This window comes from Conger conger, chromosome 1 (assembly GCF_963514075.1).
Source record: "Conger conger chromosome 1, fConCon1.1, whole genome shotgun sequence".
Lineage (NCBI taxonomy): Eukaryota > Metazoa > Chordata > Actinopteri > Anguilliformes > Congridae > Conger > Conger conger.
The window spans coordinates 74,486,243-74,511,983 of record NC_083760.1 but is presented as its reverse complement, the minus strand read 5'-3'; the positions used below and the strand labels follow the sequence as shown (position 1 = coordinate 74,511,983).

Sequence of the window (25,741 nt, the reverse complement as noted above, 5' to 3'; positions counted from 1 at the left end):
GCGCTCTCTGGATATTCCCCGAATAAAGCCCTGACGGGACATTATTACACCCCTGTTTCTGAGTCGTGCATTTTGGGTCCAACCCCCCCACGCACCCATCTCAGTAACCCGGTTTGTGAATTGTAAATGTATTGAAATAAAAGTATATCGTTTTTCCATGTTTGAACGTAAAATATAGATCTATAATAATATATGCAGCCTTTTTTCTCCATTCCTATTACTGTCCCACTGTACATACCAGTGTTTGCATGTTCCACATCATGTCTAGAGGACACATAGTCCGATTTACAGTGCTGCCCATGGGGCACGAAAAATGGAATGGTCATTTGCATGGGTTCACAAATAGACAATTGGAACTGCTGTTTCTGAGCAAGAATAGGACAACAAAAAGCACATTTTGAAAATTCATTATATGAAACATTTAATTCCAAGTTACAGCATGTAATTTAAACTTCGGTACACATTGTGTGATTTTTATCCAATGGCTACAGACCAAAGGAATCCAAAAAACATTTAGCAGGAGGCCCTACTTTATATAATTATATGAATAACAAGATATTTTGTAAAATATATGTTGCTGATAAAAAATGTATAATTTTATGAAAGCTGCTAAATACAAAGTAAATCATTGATTTCTGTCATTTATATGGAAAATCTGAAGATTTGTATTGAATCATTTGTATTAAATTGTGTCGGATTAAAAGAGAAATATATATGAACAATATGAACACTGATCTCATTCAAGGTTGAACTTCTTCATATTTAGGAGGCTGCTCAGTTTTCACGCTGTCCATCACACCTTGGCCCAAAACTGCCGTCTTCAGAAAGGAGAGAGAGATGTCATGAAAAAGGTTCATTCATGCCAGCTACAATTGTTGGTGCAGGGCAACTGTTTGAGTTTGAGTATAACTGTTATACTGAACATTCAGTGTGTATTTAGTAAGTCTGTGCAATACTTCTGGGCTAAAATCTAAAATGACTGTCTTGGGTCTATATATATTTTGTGTACTGTGATGGTTTACCTGAGATTTCATACAAGAGACCAGAAGGCTAGCAGAATCACAACTGAAATCAACCATCCTGCTGTCAACCTTTAACACTGCTATAATCCTGAGCATAGTTTTACACTGAAGCATTATCATAGGAAGGGTTCAAAACAGTATGCTGACAAAATGTATTGTATTGTTCAAGCATTAGCACAGTATGTACATATCAATATATCTATATATTATGTGAAATTCTTGAGAAAAACACCAAGAGGAAGAGGAGTAGAATAACCTAAAACCAAGGATGATGAAATGATTTTAAAAACTGAGAAACCAATCACCCAAGCACAGTATTTCAGATCTATCTGTTACATTCAGGAAGTAAGATAACATAATTATTACCTCATAGGCACATGGTGTTGACATGAGAGGAGTTTCTGATGTGACTTGACCGCTTGCGGGTGCCATATATATCACTTGCTATAAAAAAAGGAAGATTTTGATCAGACATAGTACTTAAGCATAGAACTTAAAGCTCACAACGGCAATGTCATACACTTCAGAATTAACCTACAGGCAGTTGTCAAAAAGGTGAAAGCACCAGTATGAAGTCACTTCACCGGATGTTGGGCCACCATCTGCCCCCAGAAGAGCTTTTATCAGGCAGGAAATAAATATGGGACCACTGTGATCACTCAGGACCATTAAATAGTGATGAAAAGTTATAGTGATTAGTGCAACCAAACCACTACTGCTAGATCCCTTCACAGTAAGAACCAAGCCCTCAGGCCTGTAGGCTTCTTTAGGCGTGTGCCATTTATCATAAAACACATTTAAAAAATTAAAAACTAGTCAAAATATATTTGCAAACTGAAACAAAAAATAAACACGCTTATACCAAAACAATTACTCTTAAGCCAACTACAATTTTTAGCCTAAAAATAAAAATAGATTTTCTAAACGTTTTATTTTTCAATACAAAATATGTGTTTTGTCCTGCCTGTTGTTCTAGGTCATGGCCACTAGATGTTGATATGCTGCCTTGTGCACATTGTCATGACTGAAGACCTTTTGTTTCAACAAAACAGCTGTTTCACAAACTCTTAACAAAGATTTAAATGTAAAGGACGCTTCACCTGACCATAGCACATTACTCTACTACTCCACTGCACTGCGAATAGCAACCTGAATATGACTACTCTTCATGAAACAGCCTGCTCGTCATAACCCACACTGAAATCTGCAGTCAGCTGATTTTGAGTAGTTTGTCTGTTTGGCCTTGTACCTTAAACTAATGCATGAACATATCACAATCCAGGAGTATGCACCTCCAACCATTGTCCTCTATTGATGATATCTTTCTTCATAGTGCCATGAGCTATCACATTAGACACAGTCCCTTGTGAAACACCAGCAATTAAGAGTTGTCATCATCACTGAAGCTTCTGCCCAACATACTGCAACAATCACCAAAAAGCCACTGAGGTTGTGTCTTCTAGCCATGCCATAACACAGGCAAACAAACCAGCCTAGAATTTTGTATGTGATCCTGAAAATGCTGGAATGCATTTTGGAGGCTGTTTGTACCCATCATCCAACAATCTAATGGGGCACATAGCGGTATGCTGCAGGACTGAATGATGTCTATGTAGTTCTCACCGGTGAGGAGCTGTGGCACACTGCTCTGCAGGCAAATGCTGACAAACAGATGGAGATGATGAACTCCAGGACCGAGAACACGATCAGCACTCCACGAGTCCCATTTGACATGTTCTGTGCAAAGAGTAACAGAGAACACATCAGCAGCAGTCAATCATACACGCCTGAATTTACACTGCACAGACTTGAACCTGTGCACAATAAGGTTTTTAATAATATTATAATATAATAATATTTTCTGTATGACTATAAGTAGCTAAATCTTTCAATGTTTCACTTACAGAGCCCATGTGATCACTAGGGAGCTTGGTTATAAGTCAGAAGGGTTTTTGACATTATTCACTAGTGATAGTGATAATACATTGGGTTATCCAGAATGTCCATATACACCTACTCAGATCATGATAAAAGAAAAAATGTGAGTGTGTTACCTTAAACCATCTTCGATACCGTTCACAAGAGCCGTATGTGTTTTCAGAATTATAGCAGCTGTATCTAATTTCAAGAGCATAGTCCAGAGAGAGAAGGATTATAGCAATGGCGGCAGCGATGGTGCTGAGGATGTTCATTACAAGTGCTGCTCTCACCTGCAAAGGCAAGAATTTTATATAAAGCACATATACAGCATATATAATGATAATGATACAGTATACATCATGGTATATATAATATTCATATAGACTGCATTTGTGTGAAACCAACATGAATGTCAAAGAGGTGTCTTTGGGAGCAAAGCAAGCCATTTTGCACAAAAAGAGCCATAGCAAAAACAAAGGGGATAACTTGTTCAACAACTTGGAGTACTGAGCAACAGACATTGAACCAGTTGACCAAGGAAAACAACAGCAGTTAATGACAGAAACATTGTGAGAGCTGTGAAGAAAAACCCCAAAACATCAGTCAGTGACATCACAAACAATCTCTACAGGGCAGGGGTGAAAGTATCTCAATCAACCGTTAGAAGAAGATTTAGAGAGCAGCAATATAGAGACTATACCACAAGATGCAAACCACTCATCAGTAGTAAGAATCAGACGGCGATATAACAATTTGCAAAGAAGTAGAGAGATGAGCCACAAAGGTTCTGGAACAAAGTTTTATGGACCAATGACACCAAGACTAAGCTCTACCGAGCTCATCTGTGAAGCACGGTGGAGGAAGTGTCATGGCTTTGACTTGCATGGCTGCTTCTGGAGTGGGTTCACTAATCTTTGTTGATGATGTAACTCATGATGGTAGTAGCAGGCTGAATTCAGAAGTCTACAAAAATGAGAAATTCGTACAATCTAATTGGCAGGAACTTCATCATGCAGCAAGACAATGACCCAAACACACTTCATTAGGGAGAAAAAGTGTAATGTTAAGACAGTCACCAGACCTTTGAGAAGAATTGAGCATGCAATTCACCTCCTGAAGAGGAGATTGAAGGGAAAAAAATATGTTTTATTTATTTTCATTTACTTAAATAATCTCTGTTCCAAAACCTTTGCTTCCCTAAAAATTGGGTGGTCTGACACCAAAGGTGCTATGTTCTAAGTACAGGGCGGCAAGTAGCATAGTGGTTAAGGCACAGGACTGGGACCCGCAAGGTTCGATCCCCGGTGTAGCCACAATAAGATCCACACAGCCGTTGGGCCCTTGAGCTCCAGGGGAGGATTGTCTCCTGCTTAGTCTAATCAGCTGTACGTAGCTCTGGATGCCATTGCCAAATGCCATTAATGTAATGTAATGTAACGTAATAAACCCACCCCTCATTTCAGGGCACACAAGTGTTTCGGATAAATGGCTTCACTGGTGTTTCTGATTAGCCTGGTGCATTCAGTTATTTCAGTATCTAGTCTTGATTATAGGCTTTTGATTGCCTTTGAATTTTGTTATTGGCATTTGTTAACAGGAGGACCAGAGCTAGACATATGCCAAACCTCAGTTGAACAAGCAGTTAAAGGCTTAGTTAGTTAAAAGATGAGAATCTGCACTTTGATAACATATTAATTGTTTAATTACAAGCAGAGAAAATAAGACATTAATAGGCAGAAAAAGGTGTGTCCAAACTTTTGACAGGTACTGTATTTGCAGTAAAGCCACTCTGGGAAAGATAAAGCAGTTCTACTATCTATCAGTACATTTCTTAATGGTAACGTCCAGTCAGCGATCAGAACTCACCAGGCAATTGTTAGGTTTGTTGCTAGCTGCAACACTCAGAGCTCCTGAGGAAATGAACTGAGGGGAAAAAGTGAAATTATGTCATTTATTTTTAGTTCATAAATACACCCAACACCCCAGTAAGTGCATTGGAACAAGAAGGTTTCAGTCGAGAAATATACTACTAACAACAAGACATTTGATATTTTAGTATGCAATTCAATCCAGTCATAGGGATTACAATACGAGCTCAGGATTAAACTGCCATTCAATCCAGGCGTAAACTGTAAAATTGCACCTACATCAAGCTGAGATCAAATTTTCACCAGATCAGTGACACAACTGGGACTAAAGCACAAACATCTAATAGACAAAGGACCCATATCCTTTACACAGTAGAACCTCTGAAATCCAAACCTCAGTCTGGTTAACCAAACAGGGTATGGAATCGGAAGTATGACATTAACACAAAATGACGACTGCAAAACACAAATGAGTAACACTATTATTCGAGAAAAAAACGGATATCAAAATGATATTAAAATTAGACAAGGGAGAGAGCTTATTGGCTGTTTTTAAAGAGTAGCCTACAAGGAAAGAACAAAAAACCCTTTTGACCAAAAAAGGATCCAGCAAAGATCATGTCGCACTGATGGCTGCAGACAAGGCAAGCGGTGACTTATGTTGAGCATTGGTGTTCACCCACAAGAGTGCAAAACCTTGTTGCTTTGCCAATGTCACTATATGGATTTACAAGTTTAGCCAGTGGTCGGTTATTTGACGGCACTCTATATAACAGCAAATGCCACTGCAATGCCAATGCCACATTCATACTTAGTTTAATAAAATTGGTGTATTTCAACGCCACTTTCAGAGCTGCCATCTACCTTCATTCCTGATGTGTTTGGTTCTCTGAGGCTCTACTGCACCTAATAACCCAACTTGGGTCAGCAAAGATATTTTTTAAACAGGACAAGGAATGATTTAACTTACCATAAGTGCTCCCCAGAAAACATTCCCGGAGTAAACAGCAAGGCTGTCAGCATTGATGGCCAGTACGATGCCAAATAATATCTCAATTACCCCGATCATTATCTGCACTGTCTGTAAAAGAAAAGCAACAAAAACATGTTACCAGTTTGTTTAGGTAATTGTAAGGCTTATGTAAATGTATTTCTTTCCAAACTTTCTTTCTTTACGAACAGTCTGGGTGTTGCTGCAGTAACATCTGCTAGCAGGACCCCCCCAGGGGAGTGAAGGGTGAAATAGTAGGGAAATCTCACCCCAAGTGCCTTCGGATCCCGTTTCAGAAACTTTCCCATCACAGACGTAACATTTTGGGTAGTGCAGACAGCCGGTGCAGCAGCTCCACTTTGCTGAGGGTACACGTGGGTGAGCACCACAAACCCACTGTTTGATGAGCTGGCCATATTACAAGCAGGGGTGTCTGTGAAGAGGTGGATAAAATCAGTGGAATTACAGTTTTCCATCACATGATCATGATCAAAGTAATATTTACATTTTATTATAAAAATGTACATTACATTTCTCAACAGTACACAACTGTAAATGTGGTTATACAATTTCAAATAAGTGTACTTTAGGACAAATAATCTTTACTCTGTCCATATGTGGGGTTGAATTGAATATTTCACTCTGCGCACCTTTTTAGTTTCTGAATTCAAAATACCAAAGATTTAGGATATTAATATCAAATATCAGCAGTTATTCATTTTAAAAAGTTGTACTGCCAATTTTGTCATTGAAATACATTTCAAAAAGCATTCAATTCAGTAAGTACTGCCAACATATATTTTTGCCCTAAAATCAGTTAATGTTCACATCAAAATCAGTTAATCTTCACATCAACCATCAGCATGTGAAAAAAATCTTTGATCGTGGAATGATTGTTGGTGGCATACAGGGTGGTTTGAGGATCTCAATAACTGCTGATTTTCAAGCAGACTAGTCTGTAAAGTTTTCCAAGAAAAATCCAGTGAGCAGCAGTAATGAGAATCCCAGAATGGCCAAACTGGTCAAAGCTGACAGGAAGGTAACAGTAACGCAAATAACCACACATTACAACAGTGGTATGCAGAAGAGCATCTCTGAACACAACGCATCATACCTCTAAGTGGATAGGCTACAGCAGTAGAAGTCTTTAAAAATACCTCATAAAGTGCTCACTGATTTTCCACCAATAGCACTGCTTGAGAAATAAATTACAAATAAATAAACTCCCGGGCACAATTTAGTCTAATGTCAATTCGGCATTTCTTGGGGGGTTAATGCTTTTTGCAAATGCATTTATTGCGTAATAACATTCTCATACTCATTTATTTTTTTATTACTAGAGAAGATAGTCTCAACCAGCAAAGTTAAATGTCTGGGCTTGATAAAAGAGAAATGTGACTGAATATGCTCCTGCTCCTCAGACAAGGCTACAGAGAATGATGTGTCCTGCATCACTTTAATGGTTTTAAAAGCAATAATCTCGTCATACCTGGAAAACAAGGAGTCATGTCGAGATCTCAGGTTTCTGTCGTGATCTCGAAAACAAGTTTTGTTTTCTTACGATCTGGAGAAAATAATCTCCTTATCTCGGGAAAACAACATCTGTTATAACACGATTTCCCGTGGGATAACTGTCTTTATTTTCTCGAGATCTAGAGTTATTTAAGTCATTATTACTTATACTGAACAAATAAAATGTACAGAGCTTCCGTAGCCTACATCTTAGCAGCACTTACCACCAGGGGGAATCTATGTCTGATTCAGATGGAAAAGAGTCGAAACGAAGCAGTTTATGAAAAATTTAGAGTTCAAAGGGGACGTTATCTTAAGTTCAAGAGTTTTAGTTATGCCATTTAATTGTGTTAATTTTGCTAATTCAAAGTATGGCTGTAGTTATAACGTCAAAGAAATTGGCTACAATTTATTTCAGAGCGGATTTCTTTGACAGTTATTGGCCGGATTAATATAAATTGTAAACGTACTGTATATTATGCTCTGGTGGTTATGCCCCCTTTACATGGTTACTGTAGCCTACGCCAATGGTTTTTAAAGACAAAACGCTTAAAACCCGTATTTTGCGTATATCTTGTGCCTAGACAACATGAAGTAAAGAACTGCCAGGAATAGTGCGCACAACATAAAATACAATCAACAACATTCAACATTCAAATTGTGCCCCGTAACTACTTCTTCATCGTGATAATAAAACCAACTTCTAAAAATAGAAACAAATAGTGTCCACAAATCAAACGTCAATTTGAAAACGATCTTTAACTAGTAGCTTCTTACCGTTAAAGCGAGCCCAGAAAAATATGGAGTGAGCTTCTTACCGTTTAAACTACGCAGTAAATAAGAGTGGGGATCGCAAGACCCTCCTTTTCCAGGAAAGTTGATCACTGTCATAGCCCGCGTAATAATTTCCTGTTTATTATTGGATGCATGGTTGGTTAATACATGTAAGATGAGTTCCTGTAAGAGGCGAGGACAGACTGTACTGCAATAATGCTGACATGCATTGCAAGCTTCTCCATAGAAAATTAATGTAATGCATTGTTTACATCATTCGTATGAGAGGTCGGGACCACTCAAAAATTGTGTTCCTACCATGGAAATAATTCTTAATTCGAGAAACTTGTGGATGCACCAACTTTTAGATCACTCATACGACCGACTTAAGAACAAATCTGTTCGTACTAGTGGTTCTTGCATGAGGCCCAATGCTACTGCTTTGCAAAAGAAATATTTCCTTGAATAGAAATATTTTCTGTTCATATAAATTCAAATCTGATTTCATGTTTTTGGTCTGAAATGACACACACCCATGATGTCACAGTTGGAAGTTTTGAATAATTTTTTCAGCAAAGATGTAACTGCGCTTTTTGTATTGATTTGAGGTCAGACTTATAGTGAAGGTAACATCACTGCATGTTACATGACCACTTTCCAAAATAAATATTAACAGTCAAGCCACTCTGGGAAACATAAAGCCCTTCTAGTGAAATCTGTCAGTAAATTCCTGAAAAGTCAGCACCAGTCAGTGATCAGAACTCACCAGGCATCTGTTGAGTTTGTCACTCGCGGCAACACTCAGAGCTCCTGAGATAATGTACTGAGGGAATATCACAAAAGTATATTAACTCATTTGACTTGGGAACTCTTTTTCTCCTTAAATACACCCATTGCTACAGAAGAAGGTATACCCAATTTAGGTCAGCATTTACGCAGGGCAGCTGGTAATGACTGAATGTACCAAAGAACCTCCCCAGAAAGCAATCCCAGAGAAAACACCGATGCTGTCAGGATATACGGCCATGACGCTGTCCAGTACTATGTTCATCACCCCAACCATTATTTGTACTATCTGTAAAAGACAATAAAGAAATGTTACCAGCTTGTGTCTGAGTTTAGAAAGGCACTGAATTTCACTGCATTGTACAGTACGCTTATGTAAATGTTATTCAGAGCTTTTCCACAGTGACAGTCTGAGAGTTGCTGTAGCAATGTCTCTACTTGTAGGACTCTTGATAACTGCCTCACCCTGGCTCCACAAGTATCCTCCACTGCCAGAACCTGCAGGTTCTTTCTGTATAATATACGCCGTATCCGTCATCTCCTGACTGAGAAAGCCACCCAGCTCCTAGTCCAGGCGCTCGTCATTTCCCGCCTGGATTACTGCAACTCCCTCCTAGCCGGTCTCCCAGCGTGTGCCATCAAGCCCCTCCAGCTGGTCCAGAATGCTGCAGCCCACCTGATCACCAATCAGCCCAGGTCGGCTCATGTCACCCCGCTTCTCATTGGCCTCCACTGGCTTCCCATTGCCGCACGCATCCGTTTCAAGGCCCTAGTGTTGGCATTTCAGGCTGCTAAGGGGACTGCCCCACCTTACATACAATCCCTGATCACTCCCTACTCCCCAGCTAGACCACTCCGGTCTGCCAGCTCTGGTCGCCTTACGGTTCCCTCTTTACGTGCACCTGGCGGTCGAGCTGCACGTTCACGCCTGTTTTCCGTTCTGGTTCCTCAGTGGTGGAATGACCTGCCTACCACTGTCAGAACAGCAGAATCCCTCCCCCTATTTCGACGCAGACTCAAAACCCACCTTTTCAAACTCTACCTTAGTCCTCACTCCTGATTTCCCCTGCCCCTCCTTTCTGATATCCCTATCCTTGTCTAACCCCCCCCCCAAAAAAAATAAAAAAAATACTTCTGATGACAACTATGTTTAGAACAGCATTTCCTGTGTATTTTGCTAGTTTCTGGATGTGATGCTCTGACTTATGGTAGAACCTATGCACTTGTAAGTCGCTTTGGATTAAAAGCGTCTGCCAAATGACTAAAATGTAAATGTAAATGTAGGACCCTCCCCAGAGGGAATGAAGGGTAAAATAAGAGGAGAAATGATCTCACCCCCAGCCCCCTCGGATCTCCTTTGAGAAACTTTCCCATCACAGATGTAACATGTTGAGTAGTGCAGATAGCCGGCACAACAGCACCACTTTGCTGAGGGTATGCCTGGGTGAGGACCATGAGCCTACTGCTGTCTGAGCTGGCCATATTATAAGCAGGGGTCACTGCGGGGAGAGGTGCACTGTAAAGGAAATATCCCATAAAAAACAGTGAAAAGACTGGCAGCCATTTTGTCACAGAAAACATTTTATTTTAACAAACATTTTACCATATATATAATATAATTTATAAAAAATAATTCATAAATACACATAACATAAATACACATTTACACATAATAATTATATTTGACTATCACAAATTGTGCTCTGTAAATGCAGTTACACCATTTCAAAGAAAAAAAAGACAAATCTAACATAGTATAAATAATCATAGTATGTGCATATGTAATCAGGATTAGAATGAAATATTTCAATATACCTTATTAGTACAGGATTAATAAATAAAACAAATCAGTACATTAATGAAAAAACAGCAGTTATTAATTTCTCATCCAAAGCACTGATTAGATAGAATGCACTGAATCACATTTAGTGGTTGGTCACTCAGAAGCAAACAAAGTGACACCCAAGCAGCTACAAGATACAGGTGCTAACAGGAATGAGAAATGTAACATCCATGTATCACTGCGCTGCAAGCATTTAGAGATAATTACATCCAGAATTAATCAATTACATTTTAACTTTGTGAATAAAAATGGGCAGGCTTGGATTAAATTATTGTCAGAGTGCACTAGAACCCACAAAATGTAACTTTTGTCCCCCACAAAGCCTACTACAGTTACAGGAGTTGGCTACTTTAAAAAGCATTGCATACTTATGAATAATCCCGTTACGCCAGGGGAAACGGAAGAACCAAAAGCAGACAGGGGTGCAGAAAAATGGCAGGTTTAATTTCAAAAGGGGCAGACAGAGCGGAGTCAAAAAACAGGCCAGGGTCAAAAACCAGGGGGTCAGTCCAACAAAGCAGAGGTACAGATATCCACATAGCAAAGAAGAGTCCAGGGAAGCAGGCAGGGGTCAAAAACCGGAAATCCAGACAAACAAGGGCAAGGGAAAGGACTCAGGAACAAGGGCAAGGGCAAGGGCAAGGGCACAAGGAGGCAAGAACTGGGGGAAGGAATCAAGGGCTCAGGACAAGAAAACAGGACAAGACGAACTAGCAGCGTGCAACCAAAAAGGACAGGTATAAATACACAGGGGAATGAGACAAACTAGGCGGGGCATGGGAGTGAGGGCGGTCTAACAAATAAACATCCACAGGCCGCTTGGCACCTCCCCCTCTCCGAACCTCCACCTCACGCTCACGACTACTGTCTGTTCTGGCTCCACGGTGGTGGAATGAACTCCCCGTTGAGGTCAGAACTGTAGAATCTCTCCCCACCTTCAAGCGCAAGCTGAAGACACACCTCTTCAAGCAGCACCTCTCCCCATCCCTCCCTACCTCCCTGTGAACCTTAATTGTTGTTTCTGTGACTTGCTTTGTGTATCGGTATTTTTAGTTGGCTAGGTAAGCAGTGTTTGGATAGTTAACTTTGGTCACTTTTGCTCTGTTTGTTTGTTTCTTTGTTAAAAAAAAAAAAAAATTGGCCCTCGACCTTATCTTTGTTGAACAGGTAGCAGTTGAAATTGTACTTCCCTCTAGGGTCTTTCAGGGAACTTATCCCTGGTTATGGGTATGCACTTTGTTGTACGTCGCTCTGGATAAGAGTGTCTGCCAAATGCCAATAATGTAATGTAATGTAACATCAGGTGAGACACATTAAAGGATAATAGGACAATAACGAGGGGGAAACGTAAACGTGGACTGGATTCACAAAGACGTAATCCGAACAGCTCCGGACTAGGGAGTAGAAAATTTGCAGAGAATCAGGAGATGCAGAGATAAGGAGAGACAGGTGCGAATACTTCGCTGAAAATAAGCAAGTAATCAGTGATAGAATAGGGAGGCGGAGTTACAGAAAAGAATTGAAACTGGAGATGCGTTAGTAAGTTAGTTAAGTGATTTAAATTACAAATACCCAAAACTAGTGAATGTTAGTGTGTTAGTTTGACAAACATATTAGTGTGTTAGTATAATTAGTACTGTACAAATTCTATGTTAGTTGGGAATAGTATATTAGTGCTATGTACAAACATGAAATGGAGAGAAAGCAGGAAGTAAGGAATGCAAGATTGGAAGGAAGGTTGAACCCCGGAAATACCGTAAACACCCGAATAGTGGGGCACGCAGACAAGGGAGTGACTGGGCTAGTAAACATTCAGACTCAGACATCACAGGGGAAGACGAGTGCAAACTAATGACTATAAACAGAACACCAGACATAACAAGAATAACAATAATAAACAATGATAAACTAACAGACAGAACACAGGAACATAACAAATCCAGCTTGTTGGGTGTTCGTGAACAAGACTATTTCTGCTTTGATGACCTACACTTCAGGGATGGGATGGGCAATTCTAGTCCTGAAGGGCTGGTGTGTATGCAGGGTTTTGCTGCCACGAGTTCAATCAGCGAATTAGCCATATTCGATTTACTCGTAAATTATACCACAATAAAATGCTACAAGACAAGAACATTTATCAGATATTGGAAATTACAGATTATGTAAATTATAGCAGAGCAGAAGTTGGTCTGAAATCCAGAAACAGATATAGCTCACTTTGTCCATCCCTGACCTAGTTTAATGAAACAGGCTAAATAGTCATTGTCGTTTGAGTGAAGCTGCCATGCACTGCATCTAATAATAATAATAAAAATAAAAATACTTTTGTGGAGGGACAGAGTAGTTAACAGAATTGCAACATGTGAGATGTGAATAAATATAGTAGCCTAAATAAGAGGAAAATAAAGGAAATACACAAAATAAATCAAATATGAATGATTGTTCAATTGAAGGCGCCTACGATGTGCATCAATTAAAACGTTCTTTCCCGCAATAACCGAAAACTATGCATAAGATGTACGGCATGTTCTCACCGTTCCGACGAGCCCAGAAATTGCGCAGTAAACAGCCACAATAGCGTGACTCTTGGCCACAAACGGTCGTCTAGATAAACTCTCAGTAGACTACTGTTGCTTAGAAAACAGTAGCCTACAGGCTACACCCATTTTAAAATGAACTCGTTTCAGTCCAGAAATCAATCCAAGTAGATTAGGCTATATCAATACAATTTCAGACTGGAGGGACAGTAGGCGAAGTGGCCGTGCTATACTGTAGGTTAACATAATTTAGCAAAATGCTTTTCACTGCTAAAAGCCAAAGTGTAGCTACATTGAAGTTATAGCGTAGTCATTAATTGATTTAATATGCATATTAATATGATACATATTGAAAACATAAATACACATTTCAAACACAGTCCGCTGATCTTACACTGTACATCTTTGTTATTATTCAAATATAGAGTGGATTGGCTCAGTTGGAAAGCATGATGATGAAATCGGAGGAATAGGCAGGCCCCTGGGAAGAGAGACGGTGCTATAGCAACTAACTAGGAGCACGGCGTTCTTTATACAGGTTCCTGGAACTACGGTAGAATCGTGTAACCCGGTTTGTAAAATGTAAATGTATTGAAATAAAAGTATATCGTTTTTCCATATGTTTGAACGTAAACTATAGATCTTTATCCATGTTGTTTAATATATGCAGCCTTTTTTCTCCATTCCTATTACTGTCCCACGGTACAAACCAGTGTTTGCATGTTCCACGTCATGTCATGGTGGGAGGTAGTGACCGATTGGGGCCACCAGGGGGCAGGGGGCTCATTGCTTTCACCTGGCCCTCATTAGTGCCAGGGGAGCGTTCCTCCTGAGAGTATTTAAAGGCAGTGCTGACAATCAATCGACGCTTTGGTGTCCACTGTTCGCTCTGGCACAAAGCTGGTACGCACAAGGCAGACTCAGATCTGGTTGAGTCAGGTAATGTGCTGGTTAGTGTTTCTGACAATCTTAAAAGGAAAAGGTAAGGAAGGTGTTCAGTTTGTTAGTGTGTGTTCACTGCCAACACCTTCCTATAGGTTCTTTGTTTTCGTTTTATTTTATTTTTCGTGCTCGTGTGAGCCTGTGGTAGAGGGACGGTGTCCCCGGGAAATGTATTTTGGTTTGTAGTTTTCTCTTGTGCTGCGATTCAAGGTTTTATTTTCGTGCCTAGTCTTTTGGTTCTTTTATTTTATCCCCGGTCCGGGGTTTTCAGTGCTCAGTTTAAGCGCTTATTTTGGTTGTGTAGTCGGCCTGTCTTTTAAGGGTTGTTTTATTTTCTCATAGCCGTATTGGGCTTGAGTTGATCGGAGTTACCATCCGTATTTTTTCTGTTCCTCCCTCTGTTCCGGGAGTATTCCTCATTTGTATTTGTACATCCCTGTTTCTGTTTCTTCCGGGATTTTGTGGCGAACACGCCTTCGTGTTCGCATATAGGGGTACCTTTAGTCACGTCTGGCTCTCCGCCCATCCTCGACATTACACATCATGTTTAGAGGACATATGTACATGACCCTGTTTTTTAGTTTGTAACTGTGGATGGAGTGATCCACAGTGCTGCCCATGGGGCATGAAAAATGGAATGGTCATTTGCATGGGTTCACAAATAGACAATTGGAACTGCTGTTTCTGAGCAAGAATAGGACAACAAAAAGCACATTTTGAAAATTCATTATATGAAACATTTAATTCCAAGTTACAGCATGTCATTTAAACTTCGGTACGCATTGTGTGATTTTTATCCAATGGCTACAGACCAAAGGCAACCAAAAAACATTAAGCAGGAGGCCCTACTTCATATAATTATATGAATAACAAGATATTTTGTAAAATATATGTTGCTGATAAAAAAATGTATAAAGTTATGAAAGCTGCTGAATACAAAGTAAATCATTGATTTGTCATTTATATGGAAAATCTGAAGATTTGTATTGAATCATTTCTATTAAATTGTGTCGGATTAAAAGAGAAATATATATGAACACTGATCTTATTCAAGGTTGAACATCTTCATATTTAGGAGGCTGCTCAGTTTTCACACTGTCCATCACACCTTGGGCCAAAACTGCCGTCTTGAGAAAGGAAAGAGAGAGGTAATGAAAAAGGTTAATTCATGCCAGCTACAATTGTTGGTGCAGGGCAACTGTTTGAGTGATGGTTTACCTGAGATTTCATACAAGAGACCAGAAGGCTAGCAGAATCACAACTGAAATCAACCATCCTGCTGTCAACCTTTAACACTGCTATAATCCTGAGCATAGTTTTACACTGAAGCACTATCATAGGAAGGGTTCAAAACAGTATGCTGACAAAATGTATTGTATTGTTCAAGCATTAGCACAGTATGTACATATCAATATATCTATATATTATGTTAAATTCTTGAGAAAAACACCAAGAGGAAGAGGAGTAGAATAACCTAAAACCAAGGATGATAAAATGATTTTAAAAACAGAAACCAATCACCCAAGCACAGTATTTCAGATCTATCTGTTACATTCAGGAAGTAAGTGTCACGTTTCAGGTCTGTCTTGCCTTGTTTTATGTTAATCATTTGTTTTTGTTTAGTCTTATCATGTATTATGTTAGTCTAGGTTCGTCATGTTGTTTAGTTTATTTCTTGTTACGATTAATTGTATTGTCATGTCTAGTTATGTTTTCGTTACGATTATTTTTACCTTGTTATGTGGAGTGGTTATCGTCTTAGTTTGTTTAGTGTTATGTTTTGATTTATGTTTATTGTTACGTAAACTGGTTGTTGTTTTATTCATACACTTTTACATGTCTTTCCGCAAACCTTGCGTTCTGGCTTTCTCTCTCTCTCTTTCTGTCACTCACACCCTAATTGTTTCTATTTGTCTATTTACTAAAACTACTAATGCTAGATCAGGATTGGGTAATACTAACAGACTAATCATGTGTTCATGTTACCTTATGTTTCTCGTGCATGTCATTTACTAATTTACTAATGCTAGGGCAGGATAGGTTTATTACTAACGATTACTAATTACCTTGTTAAACTTGTCATCCATCGCACCTGTTTTCCATTCCCTTGCTGCTCTCTAACTAATTGTCTACACCTGTCTACACCCGCATTTATAGCCCAGTCGCACTTCTGTTCTTTGCGAAATTGTCTGCCTCTTGTCCGTCAAAGCAACTCTTGAGCATTATTACCATTACACGTTAAGATCCAAGCCTGTTTATCGACCACCGTTTATTAATTTCTGTTTCGTTGACCATCGCTTGTTTTTGACCACGTCCTCGCCTAATGTTTTTGTACCTTTGCCTCGCTGTTTTTTTTATGGTTTCGACTTCCACATCGCCCTCGACTACGACTCTGCCTGCCGTCCGCCTGTACTTCTGCCCCGCTGACAGCTCTCCTGCTACCGGACCTCCCTGCACGTCTACCGACTACGAGTTTGCCTCTTCCCTCGGCACCGTGTTTTCTGATTATTTATTATTTTATTGGCTGGATCTGTATGGACTTTGCTTGTTTTGACTACGCTCCTGGGATTCGTCCCAAATAAAGCCCTGACGGGACTTTATTTTACTATTGTTTCTGAGTCGTGCATTTTGGGTCCAACCCCCATGCACCCATCTCAGTAAGATAACATAATTATTACCTCATAGGCACATGGTGTTGACATGAGAGGATTTTCTGATGTGACTTGACCGCTTGCGGGTGCCATATATATCACTTGCTATAAAAAAAAAGGAAGATTTTGATCAGACATAGTACTTAAGCATAGAACTTAAAGCTCACAACGGCAATGTCATACACTTCAGAATTAACCTACAGGCAGTTGTTAAAAAGGTGAAAGCAACCAGTATGAAGTCACTTTACCGGATGTTGGGCCACCGTCTGCCACCAGAAGAGCTTTTATCAGGCAGGAAATAAATATGGGACCACTGTGATCACTCAGAACCATTAAATAGTGATGAAAATTTATAGTGATTAGTGCAACCAAACCACTACTGCTAGATCCCTTCACAGTAAGAACCAAGCCCTCAGGCCTGTAGGCTTATTTAGGTGTGTGTCATTTATCATAAACCACATTTTAAAAAATAAAAACTAGCCAAAATATATTTGCAAACTGAAACAAAAAGTAAACACGCTTATACCAAAACAATTAATCTAAAGCCAAACTCCAATTTCAAGCCTAAAAATGAAAAATAAAAATAGATTTTCTAAATGTTTTATTTTTCAATACAAAATATGTGTTTTGTCCTGCCTGTTGTTCTAGGTCATGGCCACTAGATGTTGATATGCTGCCTTGTGCACATTGTCATGACTGAAGACCTTTTGTTTCAACAAAACAGCTGTTTCACAAACTCTTAACAAAGATTTAAATGTAAAACTGAACCAACTCAACTGAATTGGAAATTACTTTTGAATGGTAAAGAAATACAAATGAAAAACTATAATAATCTTAGTAAAGGACGCTTCACCTGACCATAGCACATTACTACTCCACTACACTGCGAACAGCAACCTGAATATGACTACGATTCATGAAACAGCCTGCTCATCATAACCCACACTGAAATCTGCAGTCAGTTGATTTTGAGTAGTTTGTCTGTTTGGCCTTGTACCTTAAACTAATGCATGAACATATCACAATCCATTGTCCTCTATTGGTGATATCTTTCTTCATAGTGCCATGAGCTATCACATTAGACACAGTCCTTTGTGAAACACCTGCAATTAAGAGCTGTCATCATCACTGAAGCTTCTGCCAACAATCACCAAAAAGCCACTGAGGTCGTGTCTTCTAGCCATGCCATAGCACAGGATAACAAACCAGCCTAGAATTTTGTACGTGATCCTGAAAATGCTGGAATGCATTTTGGAGGCTGTTTGTACCCATAATCCAACAATCTAATGGGGCACATAGCGGTATGCCGCAGGCCTGAATGATGTCTATGTAGTTCTCACCGGTGAGGAGCTGTGGCACACTGCTCTGCAGGCAAATGCTGACACACAGATGGAGATGATGAACTCCAGGACCGAGAACACCATCAGCACTCCACGAGTCCCATTTGACATGTTCTGTGCAAAGAGTAACAGAGAACACATCAGCAGCAGTCAATCATACACGCCTGCATTTACACTGCACAGACTTGAACCTGTGCACAATAAGGTTTGTTAAAATATTTTCTGTATGACTAAAAGTAGCTAAATCTTTCATTGTTTCACTTACAGAGCCCATGTGATCACTAGGGAGCTTGGTTATAAGTCAGAAGGGTTTTTGACATTATTCATTAGTGATAGTCATAATACATTGGGTTATCCAGAATATCCATATACACCTACTCAGATCATGATAAAAGAAAAAATGTGAGTGTGTTACCTTAAACCATCTTCGATACTCTTCACAAGAGCCGTATGTGTTTTCAGAATCATAGCAGCCATAGTATCCCATATCAAAAACATAGTCCAGAGAGAGAAGGATTATAGCAATGGCGGCAGCGATGGTGCAGAGGATGTTCATTACAAGTGCTGCTCTCACCTGCAAAGGCAAGAATTTTATATAAAGCACATATACAGCATATATAATGATAATGATACAGGGTTCACTAATCTTTGTTGATGATAACGCCTGATGGTAGGAGCAGGCTGAATTCAGAAGTCTACAAAAATGAGAAATGCGTACAAACTAATCGGCAGGAACTTCATCATGCAGCAAGACAATGACCCAAACACACTTCATTAGGGAGAAAAAGTGTAATGTTTTAAACTGGTTAAGACAAACACCAGACCTTTGAGAATAATTGAGCATGCAATTCACCTCCTGAAGATGAGATTGAAGGGAAAACCCCCCCAAAACAAACAACAACTAGAAGAGGCTGCAGTAAAAGCCTGGAAAAGCATCACAAAAGAAGAAGAAGTAACAGTTTGGTGATGTCAATGGGTTGCAGGCTTGATGCAGTTATAAGTTGTAAGCAAAGGATATGATTTATTTATTTTCATTTACTTAAATAATCTCTGTTCCAAAACTTTTGCTTCCCTAAAAATTGGGTGGTCTGACACCAAAGGTGCTATGTTCTAAGTACAGGGCGGCAAGTAGCATAGTGGTTAAGGTACAGGACTGGGACCCGCAAGGTTCGATCCCCGGTGTAGCCACAATAAGATCCACACAGCCGTTGGGCCCTTGAGCTCCAGGGGAGGATTGTCTCCTGCTTAGTCTAATCAACTGCACATAGCTCTAGATGCCATTGCCAAATGCCATTAATGTAATGTAATGTAATGTAATAAACCCACCCCTCATTTCAGGGCACCACAGTGTTTCGGATAAATGGCTTCACAGGTGTTTCTGATTAGCCCGGTGCATTCAGTTATTTCAGTGTCTAGTCTTGATTATAGGCTTTTGATTGCCTTTGAATTTTGTTATTGGCATTTGTTAACAGGAGGACCAGAGCTAGACATATGCCAAACCTCAGTTGAACAAGCAGTTAAAGGCTTAGTTAGTTAAAAGATGAGAATCTGCACTTTGATAACATATTAATTGTTTAATTACAAGCAGAGAAAATAAGACATTAATAGGCAGAAAAAGGTGTGTCCAAACTTTTGACAGGTACTGTATTTGCAGTAAAGCCACTCTGGGAAAGATAAAGCAGTTATACTATCTATCAGTACATTTCGTAATGGTAACATCCAGTCAGCGATCAGAACTCACCAGGCAATTGTTGGGTTTGTTGCTAGCTGCAACACTCAGAGCTCCTGAGGAAATGAACTGAGGGGAAAAAGTGAAATTAAGTCATTTATTTTTAGTTCATAAATACACCCAGCACCACAGTAAGTGCATTGGAACAAGAAAGTTTCAGTCAAGAAATATACTACTAACAACAAGACATTTGATATTTTAGTATGCAATTCAATCCAGTCATAGGGATTACAATACGAGCTCAGGATTAAACTGCCATTCAATCCAGGCGTAAACTGTAAAATTGCACCCACATCAAGCTGAGATCAAATTTTCACCAGATCAGTGAATCAACTGGGACTAAAGCACAAACATCTAATAGACAAAGGACCCATATCCTTTACACAGTAGAACCTCAGAAATCCAAACCCGGGTTTGGAATCGGAAGTATGACATTAATACAAAATGACGACTGCAAAACACAAATGAGTAACACTATTATTCGAGAAAAAAAACAGATATCAAAATGATATTACAAAGTAACCTACAAAAAAAGGATCCAGCAAAGATCACGCACTGATGGCTGCAGACAAGGCAAGCAGTGACTTTTGTTGAGCATTGGTGTTCACCCACAAGAGTGCAAAACCTTGTTGCTTTGCCAATGTCACTATATGGATTTACAAGTTTAGCCAGTGGTCTGTTATTTGATTGCACTCTATATAACAGCAAATGCCACTGCAATGCCAATGCCACATTTATACTTAGTTTAGTAAAATTTGTGTATTTCAACGTCACTTTCAGAGCTGCGATCCACCTTCATTTCTGATGTGTTTGGTTCTCTGAGGCTCTACTGCACCTAATAACCCAACTTGGGTCAGCAAAGATATTTTTTAAACAGGACAATTGGAATGATTGAACTTACCATAAGTGCTCCCCAGAAAACAATCCCGGAGTAAACAGCAAGGCTCTCAGCATTGATGGCCAGTACGATGCCAAATAATACCTCCATTACTCCGATCATTATCTGCACTGTCTGTAAAAGAAAAGCAACAACAAAAACATGTTACCAGCTTGTTTAGGTCATTGTAAGGCTTATGTAAATGTATTTCTTTTGTAGTGTTGCTGCAGTAACATCTCTGCTTGCAGGACCCCCCCAGGGGGGAGCGAAGGGTAAAATAGTAGGGAAATCTCACCCCCAGTGCCTTAGGATCTCCTTTCAGAAACTTTCCCATCACAGAAGTAACATGTTGGGTAGTGCAGACAGCTGGAGCAGCAGCTCCACTTTGCTGAGGGTACACATGGGTGAGCACCACAAACCCACTGTTTGATGAGCTGGCCATATTACAAGCAGGGGTGTCTGTGGAGAGGTGGATAAAAATCAGTGGAATTACAGTTTTCCATCACATGATCATGATCAAAGTAATATTTACAATTTAAAAAAAAAAATGTACATTACATTTCTCAGCAGTACACAACTGTAAATGTGGTTATACAATTTCAAATAAGTGTACTTTAGGACAAATAATCTTTACTATGTCCTTATGTGGGGTTGAATTGAATATTTCACTCTGCGCACCTTTTTAGTTTCTGAATTCAAAATACCAAAGATTTAGGAATTTAATATCAAATCAGCAGTTATTTAAAAAAGTTGTATTGCCAATTTTGTCATTGAAATACATTTCAGAAAGCATTAAATTCAGTAAGTACTGCCAACATGTATTTTTGCCCAAAAATCAGTTAATGTTCACATCAAAATCAGTTAATCTTCACATCAACCATCAGAATGTGAAAAAAATCAAAGAGACTTTGATCGTGGAATGATTGTTGGTGGCATACAGGGTGGTTTGAGGATCTCAGAAACTGCTGATCTCCTGGGATTTTCATGCAAACTAGTCTGTAAAGTTTTCTAAGAAAAATCCAGTGAGCAGCAGTAATGAGAAACCCAGAATAGCCAAACTGGTCAAAGCTGACAGGAAGGTAACAGTAACGCAAATAACCACACATTACAACAGTGGTACGCAGAAGAGCATCTCTGAACACACAACGCATCATACCTCTAAGTGGATAGGCTACAGCAGTAGAAGTCAATAAAAAATAATAATAATAAATAAAAAAAATAAAATAAAAAAAAAACCAAAGTGCTCACTGATTTTCCACCAATAGCACTGCTTGAGAAATAAATGACAAATACAGTGGTGTGAAAAAGTGCTTGCCCCCTTCCCAATTTCTTATTTTTTTTGCATGTTTGTCACACTTAAATGTTTCAGATCAAACAAATTTAAATATTAGTTAAAGAGAACACAAGTAAACACAAAATGCAGTTTAAATTAAGGTTTTTATTATTAAGGGAGAAAAATCCAAACCTACATGGCCCTGTGTGAAAAAGTGACTGCCCCCTAAACCTAATAACTGGTTGGGCCACCCTTAGCAGCAACAACTGCAATCAAGCATTTGCAATAACTTGCAATGAGTCTCTTACAGCGCTGTGGAGGAATTTTGGCCCACTCATTTTGCAGAATTGTTGTAATTCAGCCACATTGGAGGGTTCGAGCATGAACCGCCTTTTTAAGGTCATGCCACAGCATCTCAATAGGATTCAGGTCTGGACTTTGACTAGGCCACGCCAAAGTCTTCATTTTGTTTTTCTTCAGCCATTCAGAGGTGGACTTGCTGGTGTGTTTTGGATCATTGTCCTGCTGCAGAACCCAAGTTCGTTTCAGCTTGAGGTCACAAACAGATGGCCGGACATTCTCCTTCAGGATTTTTTGGTAGACAGCAGAATTCATGGTTCCATTTATCACAGCAAGTCTTCCAGGTCCTGAAGCAGCAAAACAGCCCCAGACCATCACACTACCACCACCATATTTTACTGTTGGTATGATGTTCTTTTTCTGAAATGCGGTGTTAACTTTACGCCAGATGTAATGGGACACACACCTTCCAAAGAGTTCAACTTTTGTCTCATCAGACCAGAGTATTTTCCCAAAAGTCTTGGGGATCATCAAGATGTTTTCTGGCAAAATTGAGACGAGCCTTAATGTTCCTTTTGCTCAGCAGTGGTTTTCGTCTTGGAACTCTGCCATGCAGGCCCAGTCTCTTTCTTTTCGTGGAGTCATGGACACTGACCTTAACTGAGGCAAGTGAGGCCTGCAGTTCTTTGGATGTTGTTGTGGGGTCTTTTGTGACCTCTTGGATGAGTCGTCGCTGCGCTCCTGGGGTAATTTTGGTCAGCTGGGCACTCCTGGGAAGGTTCACCACTGTTCCATGTTTTCGCCATTTGTGGATAATGGCTCTCACTGTGGTTCGCTGGAGTCCCAAAGCTTTAGAAATGGCTTTATAACCTTTTCCAGACTGATAGATCTCAATTAATCTCTCTCTCTCTCTCTCTCTCTCTCTCTCTCTCTCTCTCTCTCTCTCTCTCTCTCTCTCTCTCTCTCTCTCTCTCTCTCTCTCTCTCTCTCTCTCTCTCTCTCTCTCTCTCTCTCTCTCTCTCTCTCTCTCTCTCTCTCGTTCCTGAATTTCTTTAGCTCTCAGCATGATGTCTAGCTTTTGAGGATCATTTGGTCTACTCTACTTTGTCAGGCAGGTCCTATTTAAGTGATTTCTTGATTGAGAACAGGTATGGCAGTAATCAGGCCTGGGTGTGGCTAGAGAAATTGAACTCAGGTTTGATAAACCACAGTTAAGTTATGTTTTAACAGGGGGGGCAATCACTTTTTCACACAGGGCCATGTAGGTTTGGATTTTTTTTCTCCCTTAATAATAAAAACCTTCATTTAAAAACTGCATTCTGTGTTTACTTGTGTTGTCTTTGACTAATATTTAAATTTGTTTGATGATCTGAAACATTTAAGTGTGACAAACATGCAAAAAAATTGTAAACCACTGTAAATAAACTCCCGGGCACAATTTAGGCATTTCTTGGGAGGTTAATTCTTTTAATGCATTTATTGCATAATAACATTCTCATACTCATTTATTTTTTTTATTACTAGTGCTACGACTGCAAATAATGTGTTAAAATTTGTAAGGTGATCTCTCCTCCTGTAGCCTGTTGGGTGTGAGAGAGAGAGTTAAGAGGTGGAGATGAGCGGCAGCTGGTTTCCTGTGATTGGAGTACCTGAAAAGACTGCTGGCTGCTGATTGGTCCAGGAGACTACTTCCACATATTTAAGTGGCAGCGGACAGCCACTTCCTCCCCTTATCTCTGTTCCCACACACACTGTGTGTTTCTGTGAAAAGGGTTTTTGCAGCTGAACTTTGTAAGCGCAATATGCAGTGTTGTAATGTTGGCAGTTGCAGCCCAATGTAAGTTGAGAATCCTTTTTCCTTTGTTTACAGTTTTATCCTGTGTTGGTGTTAGGAGTTAGGCCTGAGGCCTGTTTTTTGTTTGACTTTTATTTTATGTTTATAGGGAAGTTTTAGGGCTCAAGAAGTACATTTTTGTTTGTGTTGGGGTTGCTCAACTGGGAAAAAACCTGAAAATAAATGGCTGCTTGTTTTAATTATAAATCGGTTTAATGGTCTTGGCAACAGTAGAGTTGGGGCCACACCACATGCTATGCCCAGGTTACTAGGCCTGGGACATAAAACTAGAGAAGATGTCTCAACCAGCAAAGTTAAATGTAATCCTAGATGAACTCCACAAACTAATTTCGCCTTCTTGAATTCTCAAGTATTTGAGTCTGAGACTTTTTGTTTAGAAACTACCGTAGTTCTACTCGACAAGTCTGGGCTTGATAAGAGACATGTGACTGAATATGCTCCTGCTCCCCTGACAAGGCTACAGAGAATGAGGTTTCCTGCATCACTAATGGTTTTAAAAGCAATAATCTCGTCATACCTGGAAAACATGTCATGTCGAGATCTCGAAAACAAGTTTTGTTTTCTTACGATCTGGAGAAAATAATCTCCTTATCTCGGGAAAACATCTGTTAACACGATTTCCCGTGGGATAACTGTCTTTGTTTTCTCGAGATCTCGAGTTATTTAAGTCATTATTACTTATACTGAACAAATAAAATGTACTGGCCTTTCAGAGCTTCCGTAGCCTACATCTTAGCAGCGCTTACCATCAGGGGGAATCTATGGCTGATTCAGATGGAAAAGAGTCGAAACGAAGCAGTTTATGGAAAATTTAGAGTTCAAAGGGGACGTTATCTTAAGTTTAAGAGCTGTAGTTATGCCATTTAATTGTGTTAATTTTGCGAGCAAGAAGGAAGGCCATTTGACATGTTTTCAAGCTAATTCAATGTATGGCTGTAGTTATAACGTCAAAGAAATGGGCAACAATTTATTTCAGAGCGGATTTCTTTGGCAGTTGTTGGCCGGATTAATATCAATTGTAAATGTACTGTATATAATGCTCTGGTGGTTATGCCCCCTTTACATGGCTACTGTATACTACGCTAGTGGTTTTTAAAGACAAAACGCTTAAAACCCGCGAAAAATCACAACATTTAAGCCTACAAAATTTTTTAAAAGGTTTAAATTCTGACTGTTGCAGATAAGAAAATGATTTAGCTATAAAGTAGCCTAAACAACGTGAAGTAAACAACTGCCAGGAATAGTGCGCACACCATAAAATACAATCAACAACATCCAACATTCAAATTGTGCCCCGTTACTAGTTCTTCATCGTGATAATAAAACCAACTTCTAAAAATATAAACGAAGTGTCCACAAATCAAACGTCAATGTTAACTAGTAGCTTCTTACCGTTAAAGCGAGCCCAGAAATGTATGGAGTGAGCTTCTTACCGTTCAAACTACGCAGTAAATAAGAGTGGGGATCGCAAGACCCTCCTTTTCCAGGAAAGTTGATCACTGTCATAGCCCGCGTAATAAT

At 39.5% G+C, this 25,741-nt stretch overlaps 1 protein-coding gene across 5 annotated transcripts; it reads right to left on the bottom strand.

Moving 5' to 3' along the window:
- Nucleotides 1-395: 395 nt before the first annotated feature.
- LOC133122791 (membrane-spanning 4-domains subfamily A member 4D-like) lies at nt 396-25,741 on the bottom strand. 5 transcript variants are annotated; one of them, XM_061232963.1, is made up of 9 exons: nt 25,613-25,741; nt 24,015-24,126; nt 21,088-21,251; nt 20,817-20,927; nt 19,928-19,984; nt 18,602-18,760; nt 18,187-18,300; nt 16,874-16,951; nt 396-818 (listed from the first exon to the last, which is right to left on the bottom strand). In XM_061232963.1, the coding sequence occupies exons 1-9, from the start codon at nt 25,724-25,726 to the stop codon at nt 741-743; spliced, it is 987 nt and encodes a 328-aa protein (XP_061088947.1). In that variant the 5' UTR covers nt 25,727-25,741; the 3' UTR covers nt 396-740. The 5 variants fall into 5 exon arrangements, with proteins under 5 accessions (XP_061088947.1, XP_061088974.1, XP_061088956.1 ...); XM_061232954.1 differs by lacking the exon at nt 396-818 and adding an exon at nt 14,910-15,322; XM_061232990.1 differs by lacking the exons at nt 16,874-16,951; nt 18,187-18,300; nt 18,602-18,760; ... (3 more) ...; nt 24,015-24,126; nt 25,613-25,741 and adding exons at nt 1,389-1,466; nt 2,646-2,759; nt 3,077-3,232; ... (2 more) ...; nt 6,071-6,234; nt 8,091-8,193.

What these genes read in the sequence shown, in the direction of transcription:
- LOC133122791 (XM_061232963.1), bottom strand. Translation starts at nt 25,726, where the DNA reads ATGACAGTGATCAACTTTCCTGGAAAAGGAGGGTCTTGCGATCCCCAC. An exon ending in GAGATCCTAAGGCACTGGGG is followed by an intron (nt 20,928 to 21,087) that starts GTGAGATTTCCC and finishes TTTCTTTTACAG; the next exon opens with ACAGTGCAGATAATGATCGG. An exon ending in TTTTCTGGGGAGCACTTATG is followed by an intron (nt 19,985 to 20,816) that starts GTAAGTTCAATC and finishes TTTTCCCCTCAG; the next exon opens with TTCATTTCCTCAGGAGCTCT.